General features: G+C 40.3%; 1 protein-coding gene across 7 annotated transcripts in view; it reads left to right on the top strand.

The window, feature by feature from the left end:
* Positions 1 to 27540, top strand: part of LOC126475270 (rho GTPase-activating protein 20) — a 183667-nt gene that overhangs the window by 133993 nt on the left and 22134 nt on the right. For 4 of the 7 annotated variants that reach the window (XM_050102988.1, XM_050102986.1, XM_050102989.1 and 1 more), the window contains one exon: positions 13320 to 13479. The exons of 1 other annotated variant lie outside the window; for it this stretch is intronic. In XM_050102988.1, coding sequence (XP_049958945.1) covers positions 13320 to 13479 — 160 coding nt within the window. The remainder of the gene's footprint in view (positions 1 to 13319; positions 13480 to 27540) is intronic. 2 more of the 7 variants (XR_007586686.1, XM_050102990.1) reach the window with 1 other exon arrangement.

Here is a 27540-nt window from a genome sequence, read left to right as displayed (position 1 = left end):
CGCCTGACAACATGCATCAGCACATTGTCAATGCATGTGCGAACATTACGGAAGGCAAACTACTCACTATTGAGAGGAATGTTGTTACATGTATTGCCAAATGCATTGAGGTTGACGGACATCATTTTGAGCATTTATTGCATTAATGTGATATTTACAGGTAATCACGCTGTAACAGCATATGTTCTCAAAAATGATAAGTTCACAAAGGTACATGTATCCCATTGGAACAACCAAAATAAAATGTTCAAACGTACCTACGTTCTGTATTTTAATGTAAAAAACCTACCTGTTACCAGCTGTTCGTATAAAATTGAGAGCCATATGTTTGGGACTATTACAGTGCCATCTATCTCAAAGCGAAAATAATGGTCCAAGTAAAACATGCATATTTATTTATGTACTATATGGATATATAATAAAAAATGGGGGTTCCTATTTTTAAAAAACGCAGTTGATATCCATTTGACCTATGGCAGCGCCATCTAGCAGGCCAACCATAGCGCCATCTGGTTTCCCCCTTCAAGCTAGACAAGTTTCGTTCTTTGTAGTTTTTTCATTTGATGCTTATTTCGTGAGATATTTGGCTCGGTCATGATCAGTGGACCACAATATATATACGCACACACACAAAAATCAGTTGGTTCTATTGAGAAATTCATCAATGGAGTAGGAGTAGTTGGCCACCAATAAATCCTTTAGGCTTCTCTTAAACTGAACTTTTTACGGCTGCTGGCAAGTTATTGAAAATGTGCGTTCCTGAATAATGCACACGTTTTTGTACAAAAATGACTGACTTTAAATCTTTGTGAAGATTATTCTTATTTCTTGTATTGATTCCATGAATTGAGCTGTTGGTTGAAAAAGTGATATATTTTTAATGACAAATTTCATTAAGGAATAAATATGTTGGGAAGCAGTAGTTAGTATCCCTAGTTCCCTAAACAGGCTTCTGCAGGATGTTCTTGAGTTCACACGACATATAACTCTTACTGCATGTTTTTGTGCCTGGAAAACTTTACCTTGGCTTGATGAATTGCCCCAAAAAATAATCCCATATGACATTATGGAACGAAAGTAAGCATAGTATGCCAGCTTTTTTGTTTTTATATCCCCTATGTCTGACACAATTCACATTGGAAATAGAGATTTGTTAAGACGCTTCAGCAGAATTTATTATCAAGCTGTAATCCCAAGAATTTAACACTGTCCACTTCTTGTGTCTGCTTGTCATTGTGGTTTAGGCATATACTCATGGGACACCCCTTACAAGTTCTGAACTGCATGTAGTGTGTTATTTCAAATTGTAGTGACAAAGAATTGTCTAGGAACCAATGATTAATGTCCACAAATATTTTATCAGCCAATCTTTCTAAGACTACACTTGATTTACTATTTATTGCAATGTTTTTATCATGGGCAAACAAAACGAACTTGGCATCTGGTACTGTTACTGATGAAAGGTCATTGATATACACAAGAAGAAGTAAGGGCCCTAAAATGGAACCCTCTGGGACCCTACATGTAGTTAGTTCCCAGTTGGATGATGCCTGATAGCTTAATACATGTCTCTTTTCTAATAACACCCTTTGTTTCCTACCAGTGATGTAAGCCTTAACCATTTTGCAACATTTCTTGTTACACCAAAATATTCTAATTTACTTAAAAGGATATTGTGATTTACACAGTCAGATGCCTTTGATAGATCACAAAATATACCAGTTGCTTGCAGTTTTTTGTCTAATGAATTAAGCACATTTTCACTGTAAGTGTAGATAGCCTTCTCAATGTCAGAATCCTCTAGAAACCCGAACTGCGACTTTGACAGTATGTTATTTAAGATAAGATGGTTATAAAGCCGATTGTACATTACTTTTTCTAAAATTTTTGAGAATGCTGGCAAAAGTAAAATTGGACGGTAATTTTATGCTATTTCTTTATCTGCCTTCTTAAACAGTGGCTCAACTTCAGCACATTTCAACCTTTCAGGAAATATTCCACTGATAAACAACTGATTACACAGATAGCTTAACATGTTACTTAACTCAGAATTACATTCTTTAATTAACTTTGTTGATATTTCATCATACTCACTAGATGTTTTTTGATTTTAAAGATTTTATGATGTACATAATTTCTGCTGGGGTAGTTAGGGTCAAATTCATATTATGGAAGTTACGTGAAATATCTGGTCTGAGGTATTCCATGGTAGCATCTACAGAACCTGACAACTCCATCTTTTGAGTAACAGTTATAAAATGTATGTTAAAAAGTTCTGCAATACTACACACATCTGTCACCAATGTATCATTTACTCTTAATGCTATTTGTCCCTCTTCATGTCTGGTTCTACAGGTCTCCTCCTTCACTATATCCCATATTGTCTTTATTTTGTTATCTGACATGACTATCTTTTCCTTGTAATATATTTGCTTTGATGTTCATATTACAGTCTTTAATATTTTGCAGTATTTCTTGTAATGTGCTATAACATCAACATCAGATCTGTTTTGGATTGATAGATACAGTTTTCTTTTTGTTTTACAAGATACTCCTATCCCTTGGCTTCTTTGTAGACTTTGCTCTAACCTTGGTTAGTTTTGGAGGAAAACATTGTTTAAATAAGGTAAGCACTTTATTATCAAAAGTGTTATATTTTTCATTCATGCCATGAGCACTGTAAACATCAGTCCAGTGAATGTCTCTGAGGAGTATCCTAAAATAATCAATTTTTGGCTTATTGATTACCCTCTTGAGCTCAGATTTAACAGATTTTATATCCTGTTCAGTATTAACATTTAACAGAAGGAACTGCTTGTCATGGTCTGAGAGGCAATTGACTGTTGGTTTTGTAATATAATTTTGTTCATTGGACTTTTCTGTAAAGATATTATCAATGGCTGTGTGTGAGCAATTGGCTGCCCTAGTGGGGAACTTTGCAGTGGGAATAAAGTTGAATGATAGTGTTACTAACTCAAGTATGTTATTATTGGGAGAGTCTTTAAGGAAATCTACATTGAAATCATCAGCAATCACTATTTCTTTGTTTTTGTTTGTTAAATGGGCCAGTACAGCTTCAAGGTGGTTTATGAACAGATTAAAGTTACCTGCAGGTGCTCGATATACACTTAATATTATGAAGGATTTTTTGTGAAATTCTACTTCTGTTGCCCATGCTTCCATATGCTGTTCTAAGCAAAATTTATGAATGTCTATGTTCTTAAATTTATGACAGTTCCTGATAAATGTTGCAACTCCTCCTTTCTCCATTTCTGCTCTACAAAAGTGAAATGCTAACCTAAACCCTGTAACACTCAAAAGTTCTATACCATTGGTCACATGATATTCAGAGAGGCAGATTATGTCATCTGGGTTTGAGGACTTTAATTCATCTATGCAGATAATTCATTAATTTTATTTCTCAGTCTTCAAATATTTTGATGCAGTGAAGATAGCTGACATTTCACATTGACTGAGTTAAAATTGGGTAGAGTTGAAATATCTGCTGATTGTTGAAAATTCTTAACCAATAGCTGTTTATGCTAATGTAATAAGCTAGAATTATGTTTTTTGGTCTCTTTCTCAAACTGAAGGTTTGTCTCAGTTCTAAACTCTCTTAAAATTTGATTTCTTTCTGTTCTCCCTACCCTAAAAAAAGGGTCTTTTCTAAACCCTATAACCACTGGTATTTTATCACTCCTGACAGTGCCTCCCCACTTTAACTTTCCTGCTATTTTCCCAGCCAGTTTATCCTCCCCAGTTTACTTTATCTGTGGAGGTTACTGTTAACACTGGAGTGGCCATCCACAGACCCTTGTGAAAAAACTGAGGAAATATGAAGTGAAATCACCAGGATACGGTGTCAGGCAAAACCATGAGCTTGCAACATGAAACGAGAAGAATTACAAGCTGTCAGTAGTCTTAATGCTGACAAGAGCACATTGCTTCTGCTTGTGATAAGAGAAATGCAGCTGTTGTAATGAAGGCCACGGCTTGTGAGTAGAAGATATTTGACCTACTAAATCTAGTGACATTTTGAAAGCTAAGCACGGTTCTGATGCAACAGGCCACATAGAATGCAGACAGGTTAACCAAGTCATCTTCTTTCTCGGTGAACGTATAAAGGGATCTGTGCAGAACACAATCCCTTCCACCTGAGCTGTATGTGTTTCCAGAGACCACAAAGGAGGTGTACCATTAAGACTGATCATAAGCGCCCTGGCTCACTGATGGATAAACCGGCCTCTCTGATTTAGTTGCCTTTGCAAAAGACCGACACTCTAAAAAATTCAAAACATATCGTCAATAAGTTGAATAAACTAAAATTTGGGCCAGATTGCATCCTGATCTGCTTTGATGTTGGTTCCAAGTTTACCAAAGTGCCACTCAGCGAGTCTCTGGAGCACATCAGTTCCATTTTCCAACAGCACATTACCATGCTGTTTCTTGTATTTCTTACTACAAGCTACTTTACATGGAGCTGATTGCTATGAACAGCTGGCAGGAATTGTCACATGGGTTATCATGTTTGTCCTATGATTGCCAATTTCTTCATGGAGCATTTTCAAAGAAACACGCAGGACCTTGCACCTTGTAAACCTAAGGTGTGTATGACAGGTAAGTCAGTACACACTTGTAATGCACAGCAGTGCTGGGGGACAGCTCAGTGGCTTCCTAACATAACTGAACAGTCTCAATGCCAACATTATATTTACTGTGGAAGTAGAACAGGATCAACAGCTACCATTTCTCAATATGCTGGTTATGAGGAATGGTGAGAACCTGGACCTCGGCATGTGCTTAAAACCAACCCACACATACCAATATCAGCATAAACTTTCAAATCATCAATTGAACCAGAAAATAAGTGTGGTTGATACACTCATAACATGTGAAAAAGTAATTTGTGAGTTGTAGAACCTCAGACACGAGATGAAAATGTGGAGTGTTTTGTGAGGAACAATCGATACCAGTGTCACAAAAACTAACATTAGAAGAAGAAATCGGGCATAGACTTCTTGCCAAATATCTACAGGGTTACTGATAGAATTAATTGTATATTGCATGAATATGGTGTAAAAACTATATCCAAACTTACCAAGATCAGAGTGTGTCTCAGATCAGCAGAGGACAAAAAGCACCCACCTGAAATGTCAAGAGTGTACCATATACCATATGCGGAAAAGTCTATTTTGGAATTACCAAATGATCCAGCAATACTAGGATCATTGAACATAAAACAGTATTGCAGGTTGTGACACTAGAATAAATCAGCTTTGGTAAAGCGTGCATGTGCAATACCAACCACGCAATAAAATTCAGTGATATGAAGGTTCTTGGATTGGAGAAGAGCTACATCCCCATCCTTTTTTTTTGGGGGGGGGGGGGGGGGGGGGGGGAGGCATTAAAATTCATAAACATGACAATAGTTTTAACAGAAAGGAAGAAAGCCGCAAGATAAACTGACTGTGAAATTCTGAGCTGCAGTGAACACCTGTTGCGACTAACAAATTGGGAGGTATAGTGATAATGAATGTAGTTGAATTAAGTCTGGTGATGCTGAGGGTATTAGATTAGGAAATGAGACACTTGAAGTAGTAAAGGAGTTTTCCTATTTGGGGAGCAAAATAACTGATGATGGTCGAAGTAGAGAGGATATAAAATGTAGACTGGCAAAGGGAAGGCAAGCGTTTCTGAAGAAGAGAAATTTGTTAACATCGAGTATAGATTTAAGTGTCCGGAAGTCGTTTCTGAAAGTATTTGTATGGAGTGTAGCAATGTATGAAAGTGAAACATGGACGATAAATAGTTTAGACAAGAAGAGAATAGAAGCTTTCGAAATGTGGTGCTACAGAAGAATGCTGAAGATTAGATGGGTAGGTCACATAACTAATGAGGAGGTATTGAATAGAATTGGGGAGAAGAGGAGCTTGTGGCACAACTTGACTAGAAGAAGGGATCAGTTGGTAGGACATGTTCTGAGGCATCAAGGGATCACCAATTTAGCATTGGAGGGCAGTGTAGAGGGTAAAAATTGTAGAGGGAGACCAAAAGATGAATACACCAAGCAGATTCAGAAGGATGTAGGTTGCAGTAGGTACTGGGAGATGAAGAAGCTTGCACAGGATAGAGTAGCATGGAGAGCTGCATCAAAACAGTCTCAGGACTGAAGACTGCAACAACAACAACAGTGATAATGACCATGGAAATGCCCCCCACATCCTACACACCCTCTCACTCTGCCTCCTGCAAAGTTTTGGATGGAGGGTACATATAACCTCTGCCCGTGGGCTTGTCTTTGGACAGCAACCAACAATAGGAGGTAAATTTTTGAGAATGCCGGCAACATGTGTTGCTGAAACGTCTGAAAAATTATTTAACAAATGTCTGCCGAGTATACTGAGATGAAATTCAACAGGCAATATGTTGATATCCTCCATTGGGAAGTTGTTAGCATCCTAGCAGCTCTTGTTTAACAACTAACGACAGGAATATGTGACAGTGTGGAAAAATGCCATGTGTTTACTGAGATTCATGATAATCATTGAGAACTGTTACTATAATGTTAATAAGTTTTTAATACAAAATGGATGTTATCATGTCAGTTAAAACAAGAAATTTTCATTTCCGATCCTTAGTTTAGATGTACTCAGTCTAGGATCCTGTACCATCTGTATAATGGTGTCCTCAAGGGTTTGGGACATCTGGCCTTTACATTAAAGTTCGTTTTACTCTTCATGTCAATAATGAGGACTATGTCGCAGTGATAAAGCAGTTAACTTTAATTTGTGAGAACCTGGATTGAGTTCCCCTTCCAGCAGTTGTTTCCCTACATTGGTTAAAGTGAATGAATTATCTATTCACTTTCTTCCATATTCTTTATAAGGATGTGTTGTCTATCTCTCTGATGTGCAAGTTAATATTTTTAGTCAGTGATTATCTCCAGACTCTCATTTTGTCCTTTAATTTCTCATCACCTCCCCCCACCTTTTTTTTACTGTTTCTTCAACAGTTTTTGTGGTGAATTTTTATGTATTGTCCCATTTTTTAGCTTCCAAAGCTGTCTTCATTAAGTGAATATACTTCGTGGACCTCTTCTTGCAATCCCTCTCCCCGCAATTGTATGAGTGTGTCCCTCTATTTTCCTTTACTATACACATCTTAATCCTATATTAACTATTAATGATCTAATGCTATGCCATATCTTCTAAATACTTTCATATCATATATATTCTGATCTGTAGTACTGGTGATAGTAACATAACCTATGAGGAATATGTAATCGGTGAGAGCCTCTGTACATCTATGGTATCTTTTTCTGAAAAAAAGTATCACTTCATTTCATTCTGTTCAAAGTTACAAAATCTCTCAGTTTCTATTCTCATTGTTAGTAAGCTCGTATTGTTCTGCTAACCCTTGCATTGAAGCTCCAAATAAAATTGGTTGATGACCATTATGTTCACTTAGTATTCTTATCTTTTTATTCATAACTGTTATTTTCGCAGCAACTGTGGTATATATTTCAGAATAGAATTCCATTGTCAGTTGCACAATTAGGAAATTTATTTGTATAATAAATATAATTTTCCTAATTGTGCTGCTGACAACTGAATTTTATATGGGGAACTTAGTATTCTACATCTCCATCTGGATACATACTCCATAAGCCACCAAACGATGCATGGCAGAGGGTATCTCCTACCACTACTGGTAATTCTGTTTCCTGTTCCATTCACAAATTGAACAAGAGAAAAATGAGTGTCTGTACGCTTCAGTATGAGCCATGATTTTTTTGTCTTCTCTTTGTGGGCCGTAATCCAAGACCTATGTTGGCAGCTAGAGAATCATTCATATGCCAGTTCTCTAAACTTTCTCAGTAGTGTTTCACTTAAAGAACATCACCTTCCTTCTAGGGATTCGCAATGGAGTTTAAGGAGTGTTTTCATAATACTCACATAGTGATCAAACATACTGGTAACAAATCTAGAAGTACGCATCTGAATTGTTTTGATGTTCCCCATATGCGACAAGAACTGTAGAAACCCTAACTGTGCTAAGTACCCTCTACCATGCATTCACAATGATTTGCAGAGTATGTATGTACATGTAGATTTTTAAGATAAGTCATAACACAGTGTTGTCTTGCATGTTTTTATATTTCACTGGAACTCAAACTGATCTTCCAGATGTCATTTTCTACCAGTCTTTTCATACTTCTGTAAATAACACATATTATTATTTTGGAGTCATGACTTACTAATCTGCTAGTTTGATAATATTCACACTTGTCCACATCTCTTCTGTTTGGTAATAGATCTGTTACATTTTTGTTGGAGCCTGATGATATTTTACCTGTGTGATTTTATCTTGCATGCCTGATGGAGTAGTTGTCACAGTTGATTGTTCCAGAGATCCTAATAATTCTAAGGGAACTCCATACATTCATAAGTGACTAGTTTTGACAAAGACCATTCAGTGCTCCGACCATTTTCTCTTGCAGTGTTATATCTTCCAAGTAATCTTCCTCTACTTCCTCTTCTCTTTCCATATTATTATCTTGAAGCTCTTTTCCTGTATATAACACTTCTGTATATTCTTCTACATTTTAGCCTTCCTGTCTTTGATCAGTACTGTCGTGTCATGTGAGCTCTTGATATTCATACAGCTGTTTCTCTTTTCTTCAAAGGTTTCTTTAACTTTTCTGTAGTCGGCATCTATCTTTCCCAAAGTCATGCGTGCTTTTAAAGCTTGGCAGTTCTCTTCCAGCCACTCCTGCTTTTTAGTTTTGCACTTCTGTCAGTCTCATTTCTTAGACATCGGTCTTCTCTTTTGTCTTCTTCGTTTACTGCATCTTTATACTTTCTCCTCCTGTCATTAAAATTCAGTATCTTATATATTATCCAAGGATTTCTTTTGCACCTTGTCTTTTTGCCTTGTTGTTAGAGATGTTAGCTGAAATCAGGTATGATGGAAGTTTTAACCTTCAGGTAGAATTTATCGCCCCTACGCCAGCACTGACTGCTGCGAAGCTATCTGCTTTGGTCCATAGAGTTAGACAGCACGTCACACACATACTTGCTCTGCCCCCACAACCACATGGTGCACAGCATGTCTTCATCCACAAGGCATGTGCAGATGGCGTGTACATTATGCTCTGGGACGACACGGCGTGCACAGCATTACAGCCTGCGGAACTGGTAGTCACCGTCACCACAGCGGGTCGAGGAGGTTCCACAGCTACAAGGCAAGGGGATACTGACCACAACTATCGCTCTCGTTGCCTTTGTTCTTCATTATTTCACCTTGCAAAGCATCCCATTGCTCTTCCATTGTATTTGTTTCCTCTACTTCAATCAATAGTTGCACAATGCTCCCTTTAAACTTTTGTCGTGGCACCTGTTTCTTTCAACTTGTCCATGTCTCATCTCCTTAATTTTGTATCTCATTGTGGTTTCTTCAGTTTTAGTTTGCAGTTAATAAACAGAGCATCTGATCTGCAGTTCTCATATCCCCCTGGAAACATTTCACAGTTGAAAATCTGGTTTCAAAGTCTCTGTCTTCCTATTATACATATAAACAGTCTGAAATGTTCCATTGTCTCCAGGTCTCTTCTACATATACAGGCTTCATTCATGATTCTCAAACCAAGTATGAACAGTGATTAATCTGTGCTCCAGGTAAAATTCTGCTTTCAGCCCCCCCCCCCCCCTCCCCCCCAGTTAAGTTCTCCAACTATTTTTTCTTCTCTTCCTTTTCCTGCTGTCGAATGCCATTCCCACAACACAGTTAAGTTTTTGTTTCTCTTATTGTAGTGAATGATTTGTTTTATCTTACCACACATTCTTATAATCTCTTCCCCATATAGTGAGGTATTGGACGTACAATCGCACCAAAAAGTATTGGCACAGTTACATTTTAGTTGTTGTAGGTTAAACAAAACGTATATTTCAGAAAAGAACCCAAACACATGCCACCTTACATTACATAGGTTACAAGTGTGTTCAAATCACCTGTCCATAAATTAAAATACAGTGTTATGAAAATAAACATCGCTCTTCTGCATCCAAAAAAGTATTGGCACACACGTATGAATCGGACAGTGTGTTCATTTTTGTCATTGATGTTCACCTTCTAATAGCTAGTGTGCACCCCTTTAGCATCTATAACAGCATGTAAATGCCTATGAATGCTTTGTATTAAATTCTGGGTGATAATTTTCGACCATTCCTCCAGGAGCAGTTTCTCCAAGTTGTTTTTATCAGATGGATGCCATATACTGACTTGTGTGCCAAGATGAGCCCACAGGTTGTCAATAGGGTTCAAACAAGGGCTCTGAGGTGGTGTTAGAACCCTTCCGGGGACATAGTACAGTAGCCACTCCTGGGTTTTCGTGGCGGTATGTTTTGGGTCGTTGTCTTGCTGGAAATGAAACACCCCAGTAAAGCCCAATGTCTGTGCACTAGTGTGTCAATTACCTCGCAACACATCGATGTATTTCAGATGATCCATTGTACCATGGATTACAGCTTGATCTCCAACACCGGACACCACCATACAACCCCAGATCATGATACTGCCCCCATCATGTTTGACCGGGATGCATGTGTTTGATGTCGAAGTGCGTATTCGGCTTGCCCCAAACTTACTTTCTTGCATCAAATCCAAACACACTGAACTTCAATTCGTCGCTAAATATCACAGTGTTCCAAAACTCCATCAGCTTGCTGATGTAGTCCTTGGCAAACTACAGGCATTTCTGCCAGTTAATTTCTGATATGTATGGCTTTTTCATGGGAGAACGTCCATGCATGTCAGCCTCATTCAACACATTTTGTATAGTTTGAACACTAACCATCGTGTCGGACATTGTCTGAATAACCTCAACAATAGTTGCTGCACTTGTAGCAGGTTCCTTCCGAGCAAGTGTGATGATACGGCGATGCTCTTGGGTTGTAAGCACTTTTGGACATCCAGGACAACACTTACTCACTGTTGTTCCAGTCTCTTTATATTTATGAATGATGGCTCGTACCGTGGTGTAGCTAACAGACATCTCTGCTGCGATTTGTCAATAGCTTCTCCCTTGTGAATGGAGCAATACCACTCTCTCCTCCTTCTTCAGCCCCATGCTGACCACTATCGCGCAATACAGCAACATACTAGTGACAGGGCCGTCAACAACACACATTGTCTATTGCGTCAGCAGATGGCGTTTCGGTATCTGAAAACCCATCAATATACCGAGAAGCCACACTCTGTGCCAATACTTTTTGTGTGCAGAGGAGATACATGTTTGCCCTTGACACTGCATTTCTTTGTTAATGGTAGGCACTGTGGACAGAATTGTAATGTCTGGTGTGTGAGGTAGCACGTACATGTGCTGTGTACCAGGTGTGGCGTTTGTAACCAGCAATGATACATACGCATATGTGCCAATACTTTTTGGTGCGATTGTACATACAGAACTATTAGACCTGTATACTGCTATTACTGTCGTGAGTCTTATCTTTGTGTCTATCTTGGCTATGATGGTGCATTCACTATCCAGTTCACAGCAGTTCACCTGCAGTCCTATATTTTCTTATTCACATATTGTATATAAAATTAAAAAGTTCTTGAGAATTCCACATTTATACAATTCAGACGTACCTTGTGAGAAGTGAAAGAAACCACACCCAGAATGAGCCTACGACTATCTATAAACTGTTCATTAATAAATTTATCGTGGAGGTGTTGCATGGAGCTATTGCTAAGATCTTGAAATGAATGTATAGAAAATTAAGTAGAATACTTCTCTAATGCTGTGAAGGTAAATTACTTTAACGCATTCTGTTCTTAAAGCTTTCAGTGTCACACTCATAAGGAGAATAGAGATGTCGCAGCTGATTGAAGTTTCAGTATGGATGGGATATGGAGAAATGAATAATTCCTGAAAGCTCAAGTTTTAATAATGAAATGACCGATCTTGTGCATCCAAATAATGCTTGCCTTAAATACAAGGCTACTATAAATGATTCATTCATTTTCAAAGTCCTTTATTTTCCGAAGTATTAACTATACAAATATAATTGATACATGAACAGAACTGTAAATTCGCCGCTGGCCGGGGTGGCCAAGTGGTTAAAGGCGCTAAAGTCTGGAACCGCACGACCGCTACGGTCGCAGGTTCGAATCCTGCCTCGGGCATGGATGTGTGTGATGTCCTTAGGTTAGTTAGGTTTAAGTAGTTCTAAGTTCTAGGGGACTGATGACCTTAGAAGTTAAGTCCCATAGTGCTCAGAGCCATTTGAACCATTTTTTGTAAATTCGCCAAATTTTCATTGTGCCCATCAGCTTCCATTATGAGCGCAGTGAATCGACAAAATAGTGACAGAGCAAGAAAAGAGTTTTTCTGTGTTGGAATATGCAAGATGTTTATCTGTTACAACAGTGCAGCATGTATTCCGAAGGAATTATGGAAAGGAACCATCATATAAATAGAGCATTGTGCGGTGATATTGACGATTTAGGGGCACTGGTTGCCTCTGTAAACAGAAAAGTACCAGTCGACTAAGTATGCCAGAGGCAGCTGTGGAGAGGGTGAGGGTGATACAGCTTTTATCCCTTGACCCTCCCAGGTTGCCGGACCTAATGCCTTGTCACTTTTTCCTTTGGAGGTACGTTAAAGACTGTGTTTACTACCCTCACTGCCAAGAACAGTGATACAGCTGAGAGAAAGCATCACTGCTGCTGTGATGACCATTCACAGGATGTTCTATGTAAATTATGAGACAAATTTGACTATCACTTGGCTGTGTGTCGTGTGACCAGACGGGCACTCTTAGTACATTTGTAGATTGCAAAATGCAAACTTTATGGATTTACAGTCCTTTGCATTCAACATTCATATTTCTACTTGTAATATTTTGAAAAATATAGAGCTTTGAAAGCGAATGAATCATTTGTAGTAGCACATAATTTGATGGAAATTTTCATACTGCTCTGTTGTTGACATTCTCCATACAGTTGATGCTTACCGAAACTTTGTTAATTATGTTAGTTGCACTCATTAAATCAGAAGTTAAATGTGTGTAGATCATGCATAGAATGCACTGGCATACTGGAGCACATTTAAAATGACACTTAATTAAATTTTGTGGTATAGAAAAATGAATTCTTGTAGATTGAAACAGCATTTCTGAATTTGTGAGAAAAGTTTTGTACCTTACCAAAAATTTTAATAATGTATGAACTTTCAAATAAGTAAAATCACAGCCAGAACTGTAAATGGAAGTATTGGGTGGTTCATTGTGAGTTAATGTCTGCCGACTTACACGTAGGTGCACGAACGCCAGACAGCGAGGATGAGGACACGTTCGGAATGGTTCCTGTCTCCATCTGGGGGCCGGCTGGTGCAATGCTCGCTGGACAGCAGTGACATTGGTACCACACATTTCGTCTTACGTGGCTCCAATAATCGCTCTCCTTCAGGTAGTAGAGGTATACAAGTAGTTAATAACAATCAACTTTGTAGATGTATACTGAAATGAATTGTGAAAGCCCTTTCCTGCTCTGAAAATTTGAACTTCTGCAGCACTTAGATTCCTTGATTCATAACATTACTGACTAAATTATCAAACAGTGGAAAGTTCAGGATGGTCTGATGACAATATTATGAAAAGAATAGGTGACTACTCACCATATAGAGAAGATGTTGATTACAGATAGTCACAGTGAAAGGACTGGTGCTGTTTCTTGCTTCTACCATCAGGCATAGTTGCAGTCCATTTTCCAGCCCCAGTGGCCAGTGACAGTGGCCACATGTGTGAGTTGTTCTTGTGTGAATATGTATCTGTTTTCTACTTCAGAAGGAGGCCTTTCGGCTGAAAGCTTACTTGTTTAACAGTCATTTTGTTGCGCCTGTCTGAATCTCAACTTTTCATAGGATTGTCATTCAACTAAATTATCAGTATCTTCCTGAGATTTCTCCATCATTTTTAAAAGTGTTCATCGTCTTTTATTCCAAGCATAATTTTCCTTTTCTCATTGTTTCTATATGCCAAGAACTTCCCCAACTCCTTCCTGCACCCATTTGCCAACAGTGATTAAGTTCAGTGTTCCCTAGTGCAAGTATGAGACTCCATTGAGAATTTCAGATTTCCCTATTTTGTTCAGGGGCATACCCAAAAATTCATGCTATAACTAATGATTATGGACTATAATGTTGCATAATTCCTGTACAATAGCTTTTTTATTCCAGTTAAAAATAAGTTTTCTTTGCAAAACTAGCTCAGGCAGAATTTAAGGTACAAAAGCTTTTCCCCACTTGCTAGGAAAGCAGATCTGTCTGAAACCCATATAAGTGATGTTCTGTTATAAAATGAAAACTGTTTCACAGCGTGATTTATTTAAACATGAGGGTTCATTCTATCTGTTTAAATTGGTTTTCAAACTTTCATTTTAAAAACTGAGCCAGGGAGTTTTAGCTCTCAGAAAAAACTAAAGTCAAAGTGTGGCACCAGGTCTGTGTTGGCAGCATAGTTAAAACAGTGATTGGTATATTGTGGTCTATGAGTGGTTAGAATCAAACATGTAGTGTTCAAAAACATTTTGCAAACAATTTATGCCTTCATTGACCTACAGCAATTTCAATCCTCTTTGAATAATTTTGATCATGTTGTGCTTCCACAGCTGCCACTTTGTCACTCGAGGATGTGACAGTATGAATTTACTGGAAACATTTCGGTGTGATCTCTGGTCACACCAGAAGGCTCTTGGAACATTGCTAGTGTAACGTGCACATTTTATACAAATGCATGGTGTCTCTTCTATCGGACATGGCCAAAAGAACAGGCACCACGCAGAATCTGCAGCTGTGATATGTATTATGTAAATTGAAGATGGAGAGGAGGAGAAAGACAAAGAAAGGGAAGAAACTATTGATGTCAGCTGCGTCAGTGGTAATGGGTGAAAAAGTATGCTGGACCAGGATTCAGGCTCGGGATCTCCTGCTTACTAGGCAGTTTTCTTAATCACTGATCAACTATGTCATCCAGACTGTGTTTATCACAACAGTGCAGACTTTCTTGGCACGCCTCCTGACTGATGCTCTTTCCCACCCACCGCCACTTATCCGCATTTCCCGTCCTTGTCCTCCATGCCTGCTACATTGAGATTCCCGCAGAAGATTGAACATAGTTGTGCACCCACACTGAAGGTGCCAGATTCACTGCCTATTGAGATGAATACATGCACCAGCAGGAAAATCATTGCTGACTGCTTAACACATGCTACAAAACACGTGCCACAAATGTAATTAGTATAATGATGCTACTACCGTTATTTCATGTGATTCACATCCGTTTGCTTCTGTACATCTCTCCTTATGATTTCCAATCTTAATACATACTGGTTAGTGAGAACATTACAACAACCGTTGACTGTGGCCATGAAGCTGTATGTGTCATGTGAAGCACATGTACATCACAGCACACTGTTCATCACACATTCAGTTGGGCCAAATGTAATACACTATTTTATATGTGTGCGCCCCCCCCCCCCCCCCCCCCCCCCCCCTTTTTGATCCATCAGTCAGTTGCAATAATGGTGGCTAAAGAAACATCACAGTTGAATCACGAAATAATATAATTATTTTATGAGTGAAAACACACACAACACTGTTGTAATACAACAGCCAATGTAGCAGCCAAAAATCAGTTCGTAATTGATTTTTGGCTGCTACACCATCAGGCACAGCAGCTGAAAACAAGTACTACGTAAAATAAAATAATAAATATTGCAGAATATTACACCAGTTACACGGGTGTTTTCATTCATAATGTATAAAATATTCTACCAAGAACCCACAGGACAGTCAATCAACTGGTTGTGTCAGAAAAATTCCTGGTCTAGGTACTGTGCTGTGGAAAATAATTCAGAAACACAGACAAAAAAATGCTTATAATAGGAGATACACTAGAAGCTATGGAATATATAATTGTATATAGGCCATGTATGGACTTGTATTGCTTTCTGCCTCTGTCCATATAGCCAATACATGTAGAATTGATGGAATGTCAAAGATGTTTTGTGTGTCAAATATTTATCAACACACTATTAGGCTGCATTCACACTGCACACTGGGACGGGCCAGAATGGCATATACTGGACTGGCCCACTCTAGCCAGCGTAAATTGTCATCCAGGGTGTTCATACTGTATTGGCAAGGGAAATTTTACTTATTTTTTTCATGGTTCCACACAACTTCTCCCTGTTTTCTCGATCGAACTGTATACAGTTTTTCAAGGCCTATTCACTGTGCCAACGTATAACTAAATCTGAGGGGGGGTGCGATGGGGAGGTTTCCTTGTGAGTACATATTTTGTACCCACATGTTAGACTCCAGTGTTTGTTCAGGTGCCACTTTTTAGTAATAATAAGTTATCAATATTATGAAAAGGAAAGTTGCTACTCACCATATAGAGAAGGCGCTGAGTCATAGATAGGCAAAACAAGAAGACTGTCACAATATAAGCTTTCAGCCAACAAGGCCTTTGCCAAAATAGACAACATAAGCACGAACACGCACGCACATGCGCGCGCGCGCGCGCGCACACACACACACACACACACACACACACACACACACACACACACATGGCTGCAGCCTGTGGTGTGTGTCATTTATTTTCGACAAAGTCCTTATTGGCCGAAAGCTTACATTGAGACAGTCTTTTTGTTGTGCCTATCTGCGACTCGGCATTCTGCTATATGGTGAGTAGCAACTTTCCTTTTCGTAACATTGTTACATTCCATCCTGGATTCTTCAGTTGTTATCAGGTGTGTGGACAGCCACATGTACAGTCATCTATTGCATGGAGGGGAAGTTTTTGATTTATTGGGAAATGGTGGTGGAAGTGAGAGCAGTGATCAGATTGAATGTTAAAACTGATGGAATGACTGCAGAAATATACCGGCTTAAGAAAATGATTGGTTTTGTAATCATTCAGTATGTTCAGGACTGTATGAAACTGAATTGCGACCAAAAATGAAGACAAGGTTGCCTGAATATAATTCCCTCTTTGATATGTACTCTGTTATATGAAAAACATATAAAAGCCAAAGGCTACAAAATGGATCCCTCGTTCGGAAGTTAAAAAAGTATATAAGGATATCTAGCTAGCACTATTTGGAACTTTTTCTGTAGAAATCTAAATCCAAAGTAAGTTCTTCATTACATTCAGATTGAATGGTTGGGTAAGAACCATGGAATTACAAGTACATCTTCAGAACTGTAGTCTATGACAATTAAATCTACAGTTTATGAACCAGATTCTCAACGTAAATAAATTTTTTTACAGGAAATATCTACAGAAGAAATAGTGCCAATCCCACTCTTCTTTCTTTGCCTCTCACTCTTTTTTTTTTTTTTTTTAAGTGTCTAAACCGGCACAGAAAAGAACAACCATATTAAAAATAATAAGCTTGTCTGAATCACACAGCTCTTATATTTGTTCATCCTTTTAGATTTTCCTGTCCTCCATTAAAGAGAGAAAGATGAGAAGACAATCCTTACTGATTAACGGGACCTGAATGGCTTCAGAATAGCAGTGTTTCTGCACAAGCAGCATCCGCAAGCAAGTATCTGCAGGAAGCACATTTTAAACACACTAGTGTCTGTACACTGCAGGAAAGAGCCTCTAAACCTCAACCAAACACTGATCTTATGGGAACAGTCCCAAAAGTGGGGCATCTTTCTAACAATTGAATTTCAAGCAGTTACTATAAAAAGCAGCGCCCCCTATTTTGTTAAATGGGCCTTCCTTGACTGGGGTTTAACATGTACTGACTCAATGAGCTGTCTCCAGGCTATTGACTGATGCTATTCTTGCCACCGTTTGGTCGTTGATATTCATGACTTTTTCGATGACTTTCATCATGCTGCCCTTTCAGTTGCTGTCCTCTGGGTCCCAAGTCATGTGCGTATCCCGGGTAATGAACTGGCTGACCATTTGGCTAGAGGAGCACTTATTCACACCCCATTTGTTTTGCCAACTCCAGGTGTGGATTTGCGGGTGCACGCGAGATCTCTGTTCACTCAGAAATGGAACGGAATCTGCTGCGCTACGGACCCATTTGATAAACTCGGCACAATCAAGGAGACTACTGCGGCATGGTGCTGTTCCTTCTGCTTGTCCAGGAAGGAACCTGAAATCCTGTGTCGTCTCTTGTTGCTTATGCCAGGTTAACCCATAGTTTTCTGTTCTGTAATGAGCAACCCCCACATTGCTGTCGTGGAACCTTTTAGGCACTATCTCATTTCTTGGTGGAATGCCCCCTCCCTTTCACCCTTTATGCTAAGGATGGGCTTCAGGACTCATTGCCCCTAATATTGATGGACAATTCATGATGGTTGAACTGGTTCTCAGTTTTCTCCATGAATGCGGTTTTTATTTGCAGTTATAAGGTTTTTCTACTTCCAGACCAGGACCAGTGTGGTTGGTGACTGGGCGTCTTCTGTTGTATATTAGGTATGGGGAATCCCCAACTCTCCCCTTGATCAAGCTACACTTTCATTCCTCTTTTACTCTGTGTTAATCACTTTTAGATTCGGTTTGCCTCCTTTCTATCATGCCCAATTTTCTTTCCTGAGTTTCGCATTTTTTTTAATAACGTGCGCTCTAGACTGTAACGGGTCAAGGGTGGGACAGCTATGGGTAGATATTTCCTGTCACATGCAGAGCCCCTGGGACGCCCACCTGCTGACTTACCTATCTCCTTCATTTTGCTTTTACTATTGATGGTGCAAAAAATGTGCATTACATTTTTGGCTTCTCACTTTTACTGTTACGAATCTCCTGACTAGATCAGAAAATGTTCTTGGTGAACGTCTCTAATTCCATATGTCCCAATCTTGGATCAAGGGACTGATGATGTTGTTTGATCAGTTACACTCCCCACCACCCCAATCAACTGCAGAAGGATGCATTGCATTTATTGTCTCAAGAATATGTTTATTACTCGAAGGAGTTTGTAAAAGAGAGACTCCCATCATGGATCTCCTTTCAGAGCAACGCTCCCCCCACCCCACCCCACCCCACCCCACCCCTAAACTAATTCATTTAGGCTGCAGTTGGACTCTTATGTCTTCTTACCTCAGGAACCAAGTTGTGGAGAACGTCATATTATCAGAGGCAGTATTTATTTTCAGTGTGTGTGATCATATACATTTCAGCTTTGCAGCTAGGTCATCTCAGCCAATATACATTTCAGCTTTGCAGCTAGGCCATCTCAGGCAGTGACCTTTCCTTTTGCTGCTCTGTACTTGCAAAAATCACTCTGTAGCAACTGGTTGATGATGACTTGCACTCCAGTGTGTCCTTCTGCTGCTGAATATATCTGTCAGATATAGTGGTCTCTTGATACTTTACAGGAAATTGGATGATATTTATCCAAGCGGCAGTTTTGTGTAATCAAAAGCGATCTCCTTGATTGGGTGGATCACACTACAAATATTATCCATGTTGCTGCTGAAACATCCACAAGTATAAAAAAGCCATAGTCAATCGAGAGGTAGCCTATCCCTGGGTTTAGTGATGAGTGACATTCTGAAATTAGAGTCAGATGTTAAGGACTGCAATATTATCACAAACAGATCACTCACAAAAAACCTTGCAGTGTTTTTGGAGACGAGACAAATACAACTAAGGCAAATGAAAATAGAAAATCCCATGTTAACAAGAAGAGGCATTGCAAATGTGTCTGAAGTTTATTAGTTGCTACAGTGGCTTAAAAATTTCTTGAGAAAAAAAACGGAAAGTTTTTGGTAGACATGACAGGGTTCAAAACTGCTGTGCTGGGACTGAGATATCGGCAAATGACAACTGGAGACATTGTCGAGACAAAGGCAGTGTATTGCTTTTCAATTACACCCACAAAAAACATGATTCAGCTTTCAACTGCCTTCAGAAATTTATGAAGTGCGGCTTCCACCTCAATACTACTGGGAAATACAAGTCCTTTCTTCACATAAAAGGAGTATTTTGTGTTGTGTGAAATTTGGAAACTGCCCCTCTCAAGGACTAAATCCAGGGCAACATATCGTGGCACCTAGGCTATAGAGAGTGAGAAATTATCCTGTTTGTTTTATTAAAAGTGCCTAGGGGTTAGACATGGAGAACAAACTGAAGACATGTCTGTCTGTTCCACATGTCCTTCGTCCTATCCCAACTTCATTACTGATGCATGACTAATGGTTGAGAGAGAACTACATATCTCAAGATTTTGGACACTGTTTATCATAGAAACAATATCCTGGCTACATATTCTTTCAGAACCAGACCTGTACTTAGTCTGTGCTGATGCCGTTGAACTACTATTTGTCACCCCATGTTCTGCCAATCATCAAGTGTGCTACTTATTCGACAATAATGTGTTTTCCCCGACCATTTCTCACCCAAACATGGTGTGAATCTGCATAAACCATTTGCAAGCAATAAGGCCAGTCGGGATTTCCACTAAGTAAACTTACTGCCACTTCACTTGGAATGAGTCACTCCTATCAGTTATGTATTGATTTATTCTTTACTCTTGCTGATAATACGGTCCAAAATTGTTTTATATTTCTAAGGATCATGGAAAAATACAGAATAAATCTTTATTTTATCAAATTTTAACTGAGCACTGCAACTAAGGCATAGTGTGCATTGTAAAATCGTATGTGGAATACAAATAATAAGTGGTTAAAGATAATAACACAACTCTCCGTGTATTTGCATCATCGACATTAAGTGATTGGTACACCCATAAACAAGACTGAAAAGGTTTCTGTGCTTTTAGATACTGTCCTTTATTACAATGCATGCAAAATTGCCTGCACCTCGTGGAGCTCAGTCCTTGTTTTCTAGTTATGAAATTAGTGATACTGGGTTGCTGGGACAGGGGACTGGTGAGCACCATGAGTCCTCTGTTACCAGAAACTCTGGGCATGCTTCAGCAGCAACCATGTGTCACAGTGATGTAACACCTCAAGGTGTGCAACATTCTGATAGGGTAGATGGCTGTTGAAGTTAACACCATTAGCCCTACAGGTGCACTCATCCTGGTGTTCCTGATGGCACCTGTATCTCGTACAGGTGATTATCTATGGGACACCTGAAGGCCATTTAGCATGTCTACATCTACATCTACATCTACATTGATACTCCGCAAGCCACCCAACGGTGTGTGGCGGAGGGCACTTTACGTGCCACTGTCATTACCTCCCTTTCCTGTTCCAGTCGCGTATGGTTCGTGGGAAGAACGACTGTCTGAAAGCCTCCGTGCGCGCTCTAATCTCTCTAATTTTACATTCGTGATCTCCTCGGGAGGTATAAGTAGGGGGAAGCAATATATTCGATACCTCATCCAGAAACGCACCCTCTCGAAACCTGGCGAGCAAGCTACACCGCGATGCAGAGCGCCTCTCTTGCAGAGTCTGCCACTTGAGTTTATTAAACATCTCCGTAGCGCTATCACGGTTACCAAATAACCCTGTGACGAAACGTGCCGCTCTTCTTTGGATCCTCTCTATCTCCTCCGTCAGACCGATCTGGCACGGATCCCACACTGATGAGCAATACTCAAGTATAGGTCGAACGAGTGTTTTGTAAGCCACCTCCTTTGTTGATGGACTACATTTTCTAAGCACTCTCCCAATGAATCTCAACCTGGTACCCGCCTTACCAACAATTAATTTTATACGATCATTCCACTTCAAATCGTTCCGCACGCATACTCCCAGATATTTTACAGAAGTAACTGCTACCAGTGTTTGTTCCGCAATCATATAATCATACAATAAAGGATCCTTCTTTCTATGTATTCGCAATACATTACATTTGTCTATGTTAAGGGTCAGTTGCCACTCCCTGCACCAAGTGCCTATCCGCTGCAGATCTTCCTGCATTTTGCTACAATTTTGTAATGCTGCAACTTCTCTGTATACTACAGCATCATCCGCGAAAAGCCGCATGGAACTTCCGACACTATCTACTAGGTCATTTATATATATTGTGAAAAGCAATGGTCCCATAACACTCACCTGTGGCACGCCAGAGGTTACTTTAACGTCTGTAGACGTCTCTCCATTGATAACAACATGCTGTGTTCTGTTTGCTAAAAACTCTTCAATCCAGCCACACAGCTGGTCTGATATTCCGTAGGCTCTTACTTTGTTTATCAGGCGACAGTGCAGAACTGTATCGAACGCCTTCCGGAAGTCAAGAAAAATAGCATCTACCTGGGAGCCTGTATCTAATATTTTCTGGGTCTCATGAACAAATAAAGCGATTTGGGTCTCACACGATCGCTGTTTACGGAATCCATGTTATTCCTACATAGTAGATTCTGGGTTTCCAGAAATGACATGATACGCGAGCAAAAAACATGTTCTAAAATTCTACAAGAGATCGACGTCAGAGATATAGGTCTATAGTTTTGCGCATCTGCTCGACGACCCTTCTTGAAGACTGGGACTATCTGTGCTCTTTTCCAATCATTTGGAACCCTCCGTTCCTCCAGAGACTTGTGGTACACGGCTGTTAGAAGGGGGGCAAGTTCTTTCGCGTACTCTGTGTAGAATCGAATTGGTATCCCGTCAGGTCCAGTGGACTTTCCTCTATTGAGTGATTCCAGTTGCTTTTCTATTCCTTGAACACTTATTTCGATGTCAGCCATTTTTTCGTTTGTGCGAGGATTTAGAGAAGGAACTGCAGTGCGGTCTTCCTCTGTGAAAAGGTGTTTAGAATTTCAGCTTTACGCGTGTCATCCTCTGTTTCAATGCCATCATCATCCCGGAGTGTCTGGATATGCTGTTTCGAGCCACTTACTGATTTAACGTAAGACTAGAACTTCCTAGAATTTTCTGTCAAGTCGGTACATAGAATTTTACTTTCGAATTCAATGAACGCTTCACGCATAGCCATCCTTACGCTAACTTTGACATCGTTTAGCTTCTGTTTGTCTGAGAGGTTTTGGCTGCGTTTAAACTTGGAGTGGAGCTCTCTTTGCTTTCGCAGTAGTTTCCTAACTTTGTTGTTGTACCACGGTGGGTTTTTCCCGTCCCTCACAGTTTTACTCGGCACGTACCTGTCTAAACCGCATTTTACGATTGCCTTGAACTTTTTCCATAAACACTCAACATTGTCAGTGTCGGAACAGAAATTTTCATTTTGATCTGTTAGGTAGTCTGAAATCTGCCTTCTATTACTCTTGCTAAACAGATAAACCTTCCTCCCTTTTTTTATATTCCTATTAACTTCCATATTCAGGGATGCTGCAACGGCCTTATGATCACTGATTCCCTGTTCTGTACATACAGAGTCGAAAAGTTCGGGTCTGTTTGTTATCAGTAGGTCCAAGATGTTATCTCCACGAGTCGGTTCTCTGTTTAATTGCTCGAGGTAATTTTTGGATAGTGCACTCAGTATAATGTCACTCGATGCTCTGTCCCTACCACCCGTCCTAAACATCTGAGTGTCCCAGTCTATATCTGGTAAATTGAAATCTCCACCTAAGACTATAACATGCTGAGAAAATTTATGTGAAATGTATTCCAAATTTTCTCTCAGTTGTTCTGCCACTAATGCTGCTGAGTCGGGAGGTCGGTAAAAGGAGCCAATTATTAACCTAGTTCGGTTGTTTAGTGTAACTTCCACCCATAATAATTCACAGGAACTATCCACTTCTACTTCACTACAGGATAAACTACTACTAACAGCGACGAACACTCCACCACCGGTTGCATCCTTTCTAAACACCGTCTGTACCTTTGTAAAAATTTCGGCAGAATTTATCTCTGGCTTAAGCCAGCTTTCTGTACCTATAACGATTTCAGCTTCGGTGCTTTCTATCAGCGCTTGAAGTTCCGGTACTTTACCAACGCAGCTTCGACAGTTGAGAATTACAATACCGATTGCTGCTTGGTCCCCGCATGTCCTGACTTTGCCCCGCACCCGTTGAGGCTGTTGCCCTTTCTGTACTTGCCCAAGGCCATCTAACCTAAAAAAACCGCCCAGCCCACGCCACACAACCCCTGCTACCCGTGTAGCCGCTTGTTGCGTGTAGTGGACTCCTGACCTATCCAGCGGAACCCGAAACCCCACCACCCTATGGCGCAAGTCGAGGAATCTGCAGCCCACACGGTCGCAGAACCGTCTCAGCCTCTGATTCAGACCCTCCACTCGGCTCTGTACCAAAGGTCCGCAGTCAGTCCTGTCGACGATGCTGCAGATGGTGAGCTCTGCTTTCATCCCGCTAGCGAGACTGGCAGTCTTCACCAAATCAGATAGCCGCCAGAAGCCAGAGAGGATTTCCTCCGATCCATAGCGACACACATCATTGGTGCCGACATGAGCGACCACCTGCAGATGGGTGCACCCTGTACCCTTCATGGCATCCGGAAGGACCCTTTCCACATCTGGAATGACTCCCCCCCGGTATGCACACAGAGTGCACGTTGGTTTTCTTCCCCTCTCTTGCTGCCATTTCCCTAAGGGGCCCCATTACGCGCCTGACGTTGGAGCTCCCAACTACCAGTAAGCCCACCCTCTGCAACTGCCCGGATCTTGCAGACTGAGGGGCAACCTCTGGAACAGGACAAGCAGCCATGTCAGGCCGAAGATCAGTATCAGCCTGAGACAGAGCCTGAAACCGGTTCGTCAGACAAACTGGAGAGGCTTTCCGTTCAGCCCTCCGGAATGTCTTTCGCCCCCTGCCACACCTTGAAACGACCTCCCACTCTACCACAGGTGAGGGATCAGCCTCAATGCGGGCAGTATCCTGGGCAACCACAGTCGTAGTCCGATCAGGGGATGCGTGGGACGAGCTGGCCGTCCCCGACAAACCCCCATCCGGACCCCCACAGTGATGCCCATTGGCAACAGCCTCAAGCTGTGTGACCGAAGCCAACACTGCCTGAAGCTGGGAGCGAAGGGATGCCTACTCAGCCTGCATCCGAACACAGCAGTTGCAGTCCCTATCCATGCTAAAAACTGTTTTGCAAAGAACGTCTGAACTAATCTACAGAGAGCGCAAACAAATTGACAAAATTTAAACGGTTATTAAAATACAAGATTGCCTAGTAAATGCAGTAATGCTGCTACTTGCGCACTGCTGACACTGCTCGGCGGCGGAAGGAGACTAAGCGAAATTACACTATTCAGGTACTAAAACTCGATGCTACACTCTCAAATACTATAATACGCCCGAAATTTATGAATTAAACAATGCAAGTACCAAAAACACGCAAAGAAATTAAGAATTAAACTATGTAACAAACGAGTGAGCTAGGAGTATACGACTTGCTGCTTATCCAACGGCGGCAGGGAGCACACTGACTGAGACCAACCGACACTGGCCGTTCAAAACAAAAACAGTAGACAAACGACTACGCGAATTTACACTATTCAGGTACTAAAACGCGATGCTACAACTCTCAAATACTATAATACACCCGAAATTTATGAATTAAACAACGCAAGTACCAAAAACACGCAAAGAAATTAAGAATTAAACTATGTAACAAACGAGTGAGCTAGGAGTATACGACTTGCTGCTCAGCTGCTTATCCAGCGGCGGCAGGGAGCACACTAAAGCCATTGGTAATGAGGAGGTAATTTTTTGTTCTCGTGCCAAGGAGCTGCACTTATTGGTTTCCCCAGTCTAGTCGCAGTTCAGAGAAGTAAAAGGAGATGGCAACTGAGAGAAGGAAAAGGAGAGACTTTTTTTATAGCTCATTTGTATGTGTTTAGAAAGGTACAAATGCACATAGGAAGTAGACAGAGGCAGAGATTTTGATATTTTACGTAGAGATCAAGGATCAGAAGTAGACGGTACAGACAGATAAGATTTGTACTTTCCAAATGAAAGTATTAGTGATGAATCACTCACCCAAATGTTTCAATTACCTGCAAAGCAAATAGTTCATCCTTGCATTTTGTATTGTAAACAATGTTCACATCTTTATTTCCAGTTTTGACTTCCAAGTAGCAATCTAATCATTCTGTCTCTGTTCAGACAGTGGTACAGACCATCACTCCCCACTGTAGTACCGGTTCATGTGTGTATGACCAAGGAATGTGAGTGAGATTAGTCAAAACTAAATGATCATCTAGAACTGCCAGTGTTCCAGGAAAATGTTTTCAGATTTCTCTCTCTCTCTCTCTCTCTCTCTCTCTCTCTCTCTCTCTCTCTCTCTCTCTCTCTCGATTGCATGATTCAACCCATCAAAAGTGAAATCACTACGCTTTCTCATCCTCCGTAATCTCCAGACCTGGCCCCTCTGGACTTCTTTTTAATTTCCAACGTTGAAAACCCCCTGAAAGGACAAAGGTTTGCAGCGATAGACAAGATAAAAGAAAATTTGCAGATGACACTTCACTTGATCCAGTGTATCAAGACTGCTTTCAGAAGTGGAAAAGATGTTGGGGGCGAAGCCCCAGAGACATATGCTCTCCTCAAGGTCCATATCCATCCTACATGCAGATAAACCAAAGTTGAGCATATATCCACTACAGAAAGACCACCATCTACATCTCCAGAGAAAAGAGTAGTTAAATGTTTTAGACTGAAACAAAGTAGACCGAAACCATCACACCACATTGCACTCTTCTTGTGTGGTGAAACTGATGCCGGCCAACTACAGTCAATATGGTCATTCAAATCTGCCTGAGGAAACCAACAAGTTGATCTTTGCTGACAGACTTTCAGACATTGCTTGTGAATGTTAGCTAAATTTCCTGGTGTTGAGATTATAGTCGGAAGCTGTGTATTGACTCATTGTGCACGTACGTGTTTGAGAGAGATTTTGTTTTTGAACTCAGTTACTTTGTGTAAGTTCATTTGCAATGTAGTTAAAATTTGAAAGGACGCTGTCGGTGGCTGTGGTTAGTCGCTGCAGCATCTAGAGACGACACTAGCCATATATGTGAGTTATGTATGTATGTATGTATCTGTACTAATATACATCTGATGAAGGACGTAGTCTGATAGGTAACAATAATATATAGCAGATAGTAAGTAATATTTGTTCCCCATTTTATTGAAATTGATCCAAGGATTTAGAAGTAGATGCAAAACATACACACAGCAGTTTTCATATATGTGCTAGCTTTTCACCAGTAGCTTCAATGCATATACAAATGTCACACATATTGTGCACATTTCATCCCCCACTTCTCTCTCTCTCTCTCTCTCTCTCTCTCTCTCTCTCTCTCTACACTAGGTTTTTACCTTTCCCATCTGCTCCAATTCCCTTAGTGCCCTCTAAATTATTTCACAGTTGTATCCAACACATTATCAAGTTAAGAAAATAGTATTCTTCTGTATACTAGGGTACTGGAATCCAGGGAATTGAGGAATCTGACACTGCGGCCAAAGAAGATTGTCAAGGACACATTATAAAATTTTGGTGTCCCCTGCAACCTATTTCTGCACTTTTGGCCAACTTCTTAAACTATTGAAAGACAGCGTGACTGCAGTTGTTGGAAAATAAGCTGCAGTCTGTTCTCTTCTTGACAACCA

The sequence above is a fragment of the Schistocerca serialis genome, chromosome 4 (genome assembly GCF_023864345.2).
Source record: "Schistocerca serialis cubense isolate TAMUIC-IGC-003099 chromosome 4, iqSchSeri2.2, whole genome shotgun sequence".
NCBI classification, from domain to species: Eukaryota; Metazoa; Arthropoda; class Insecta; order Orthoptera; family Acrididae; genus Schistocerca; species Schistocerca serialis.
The sequence above is the reverse complement of the archived record's forward strand: the minus strand, read 5'-3'. Positions and strand labels throughout refer to the sequence as shown.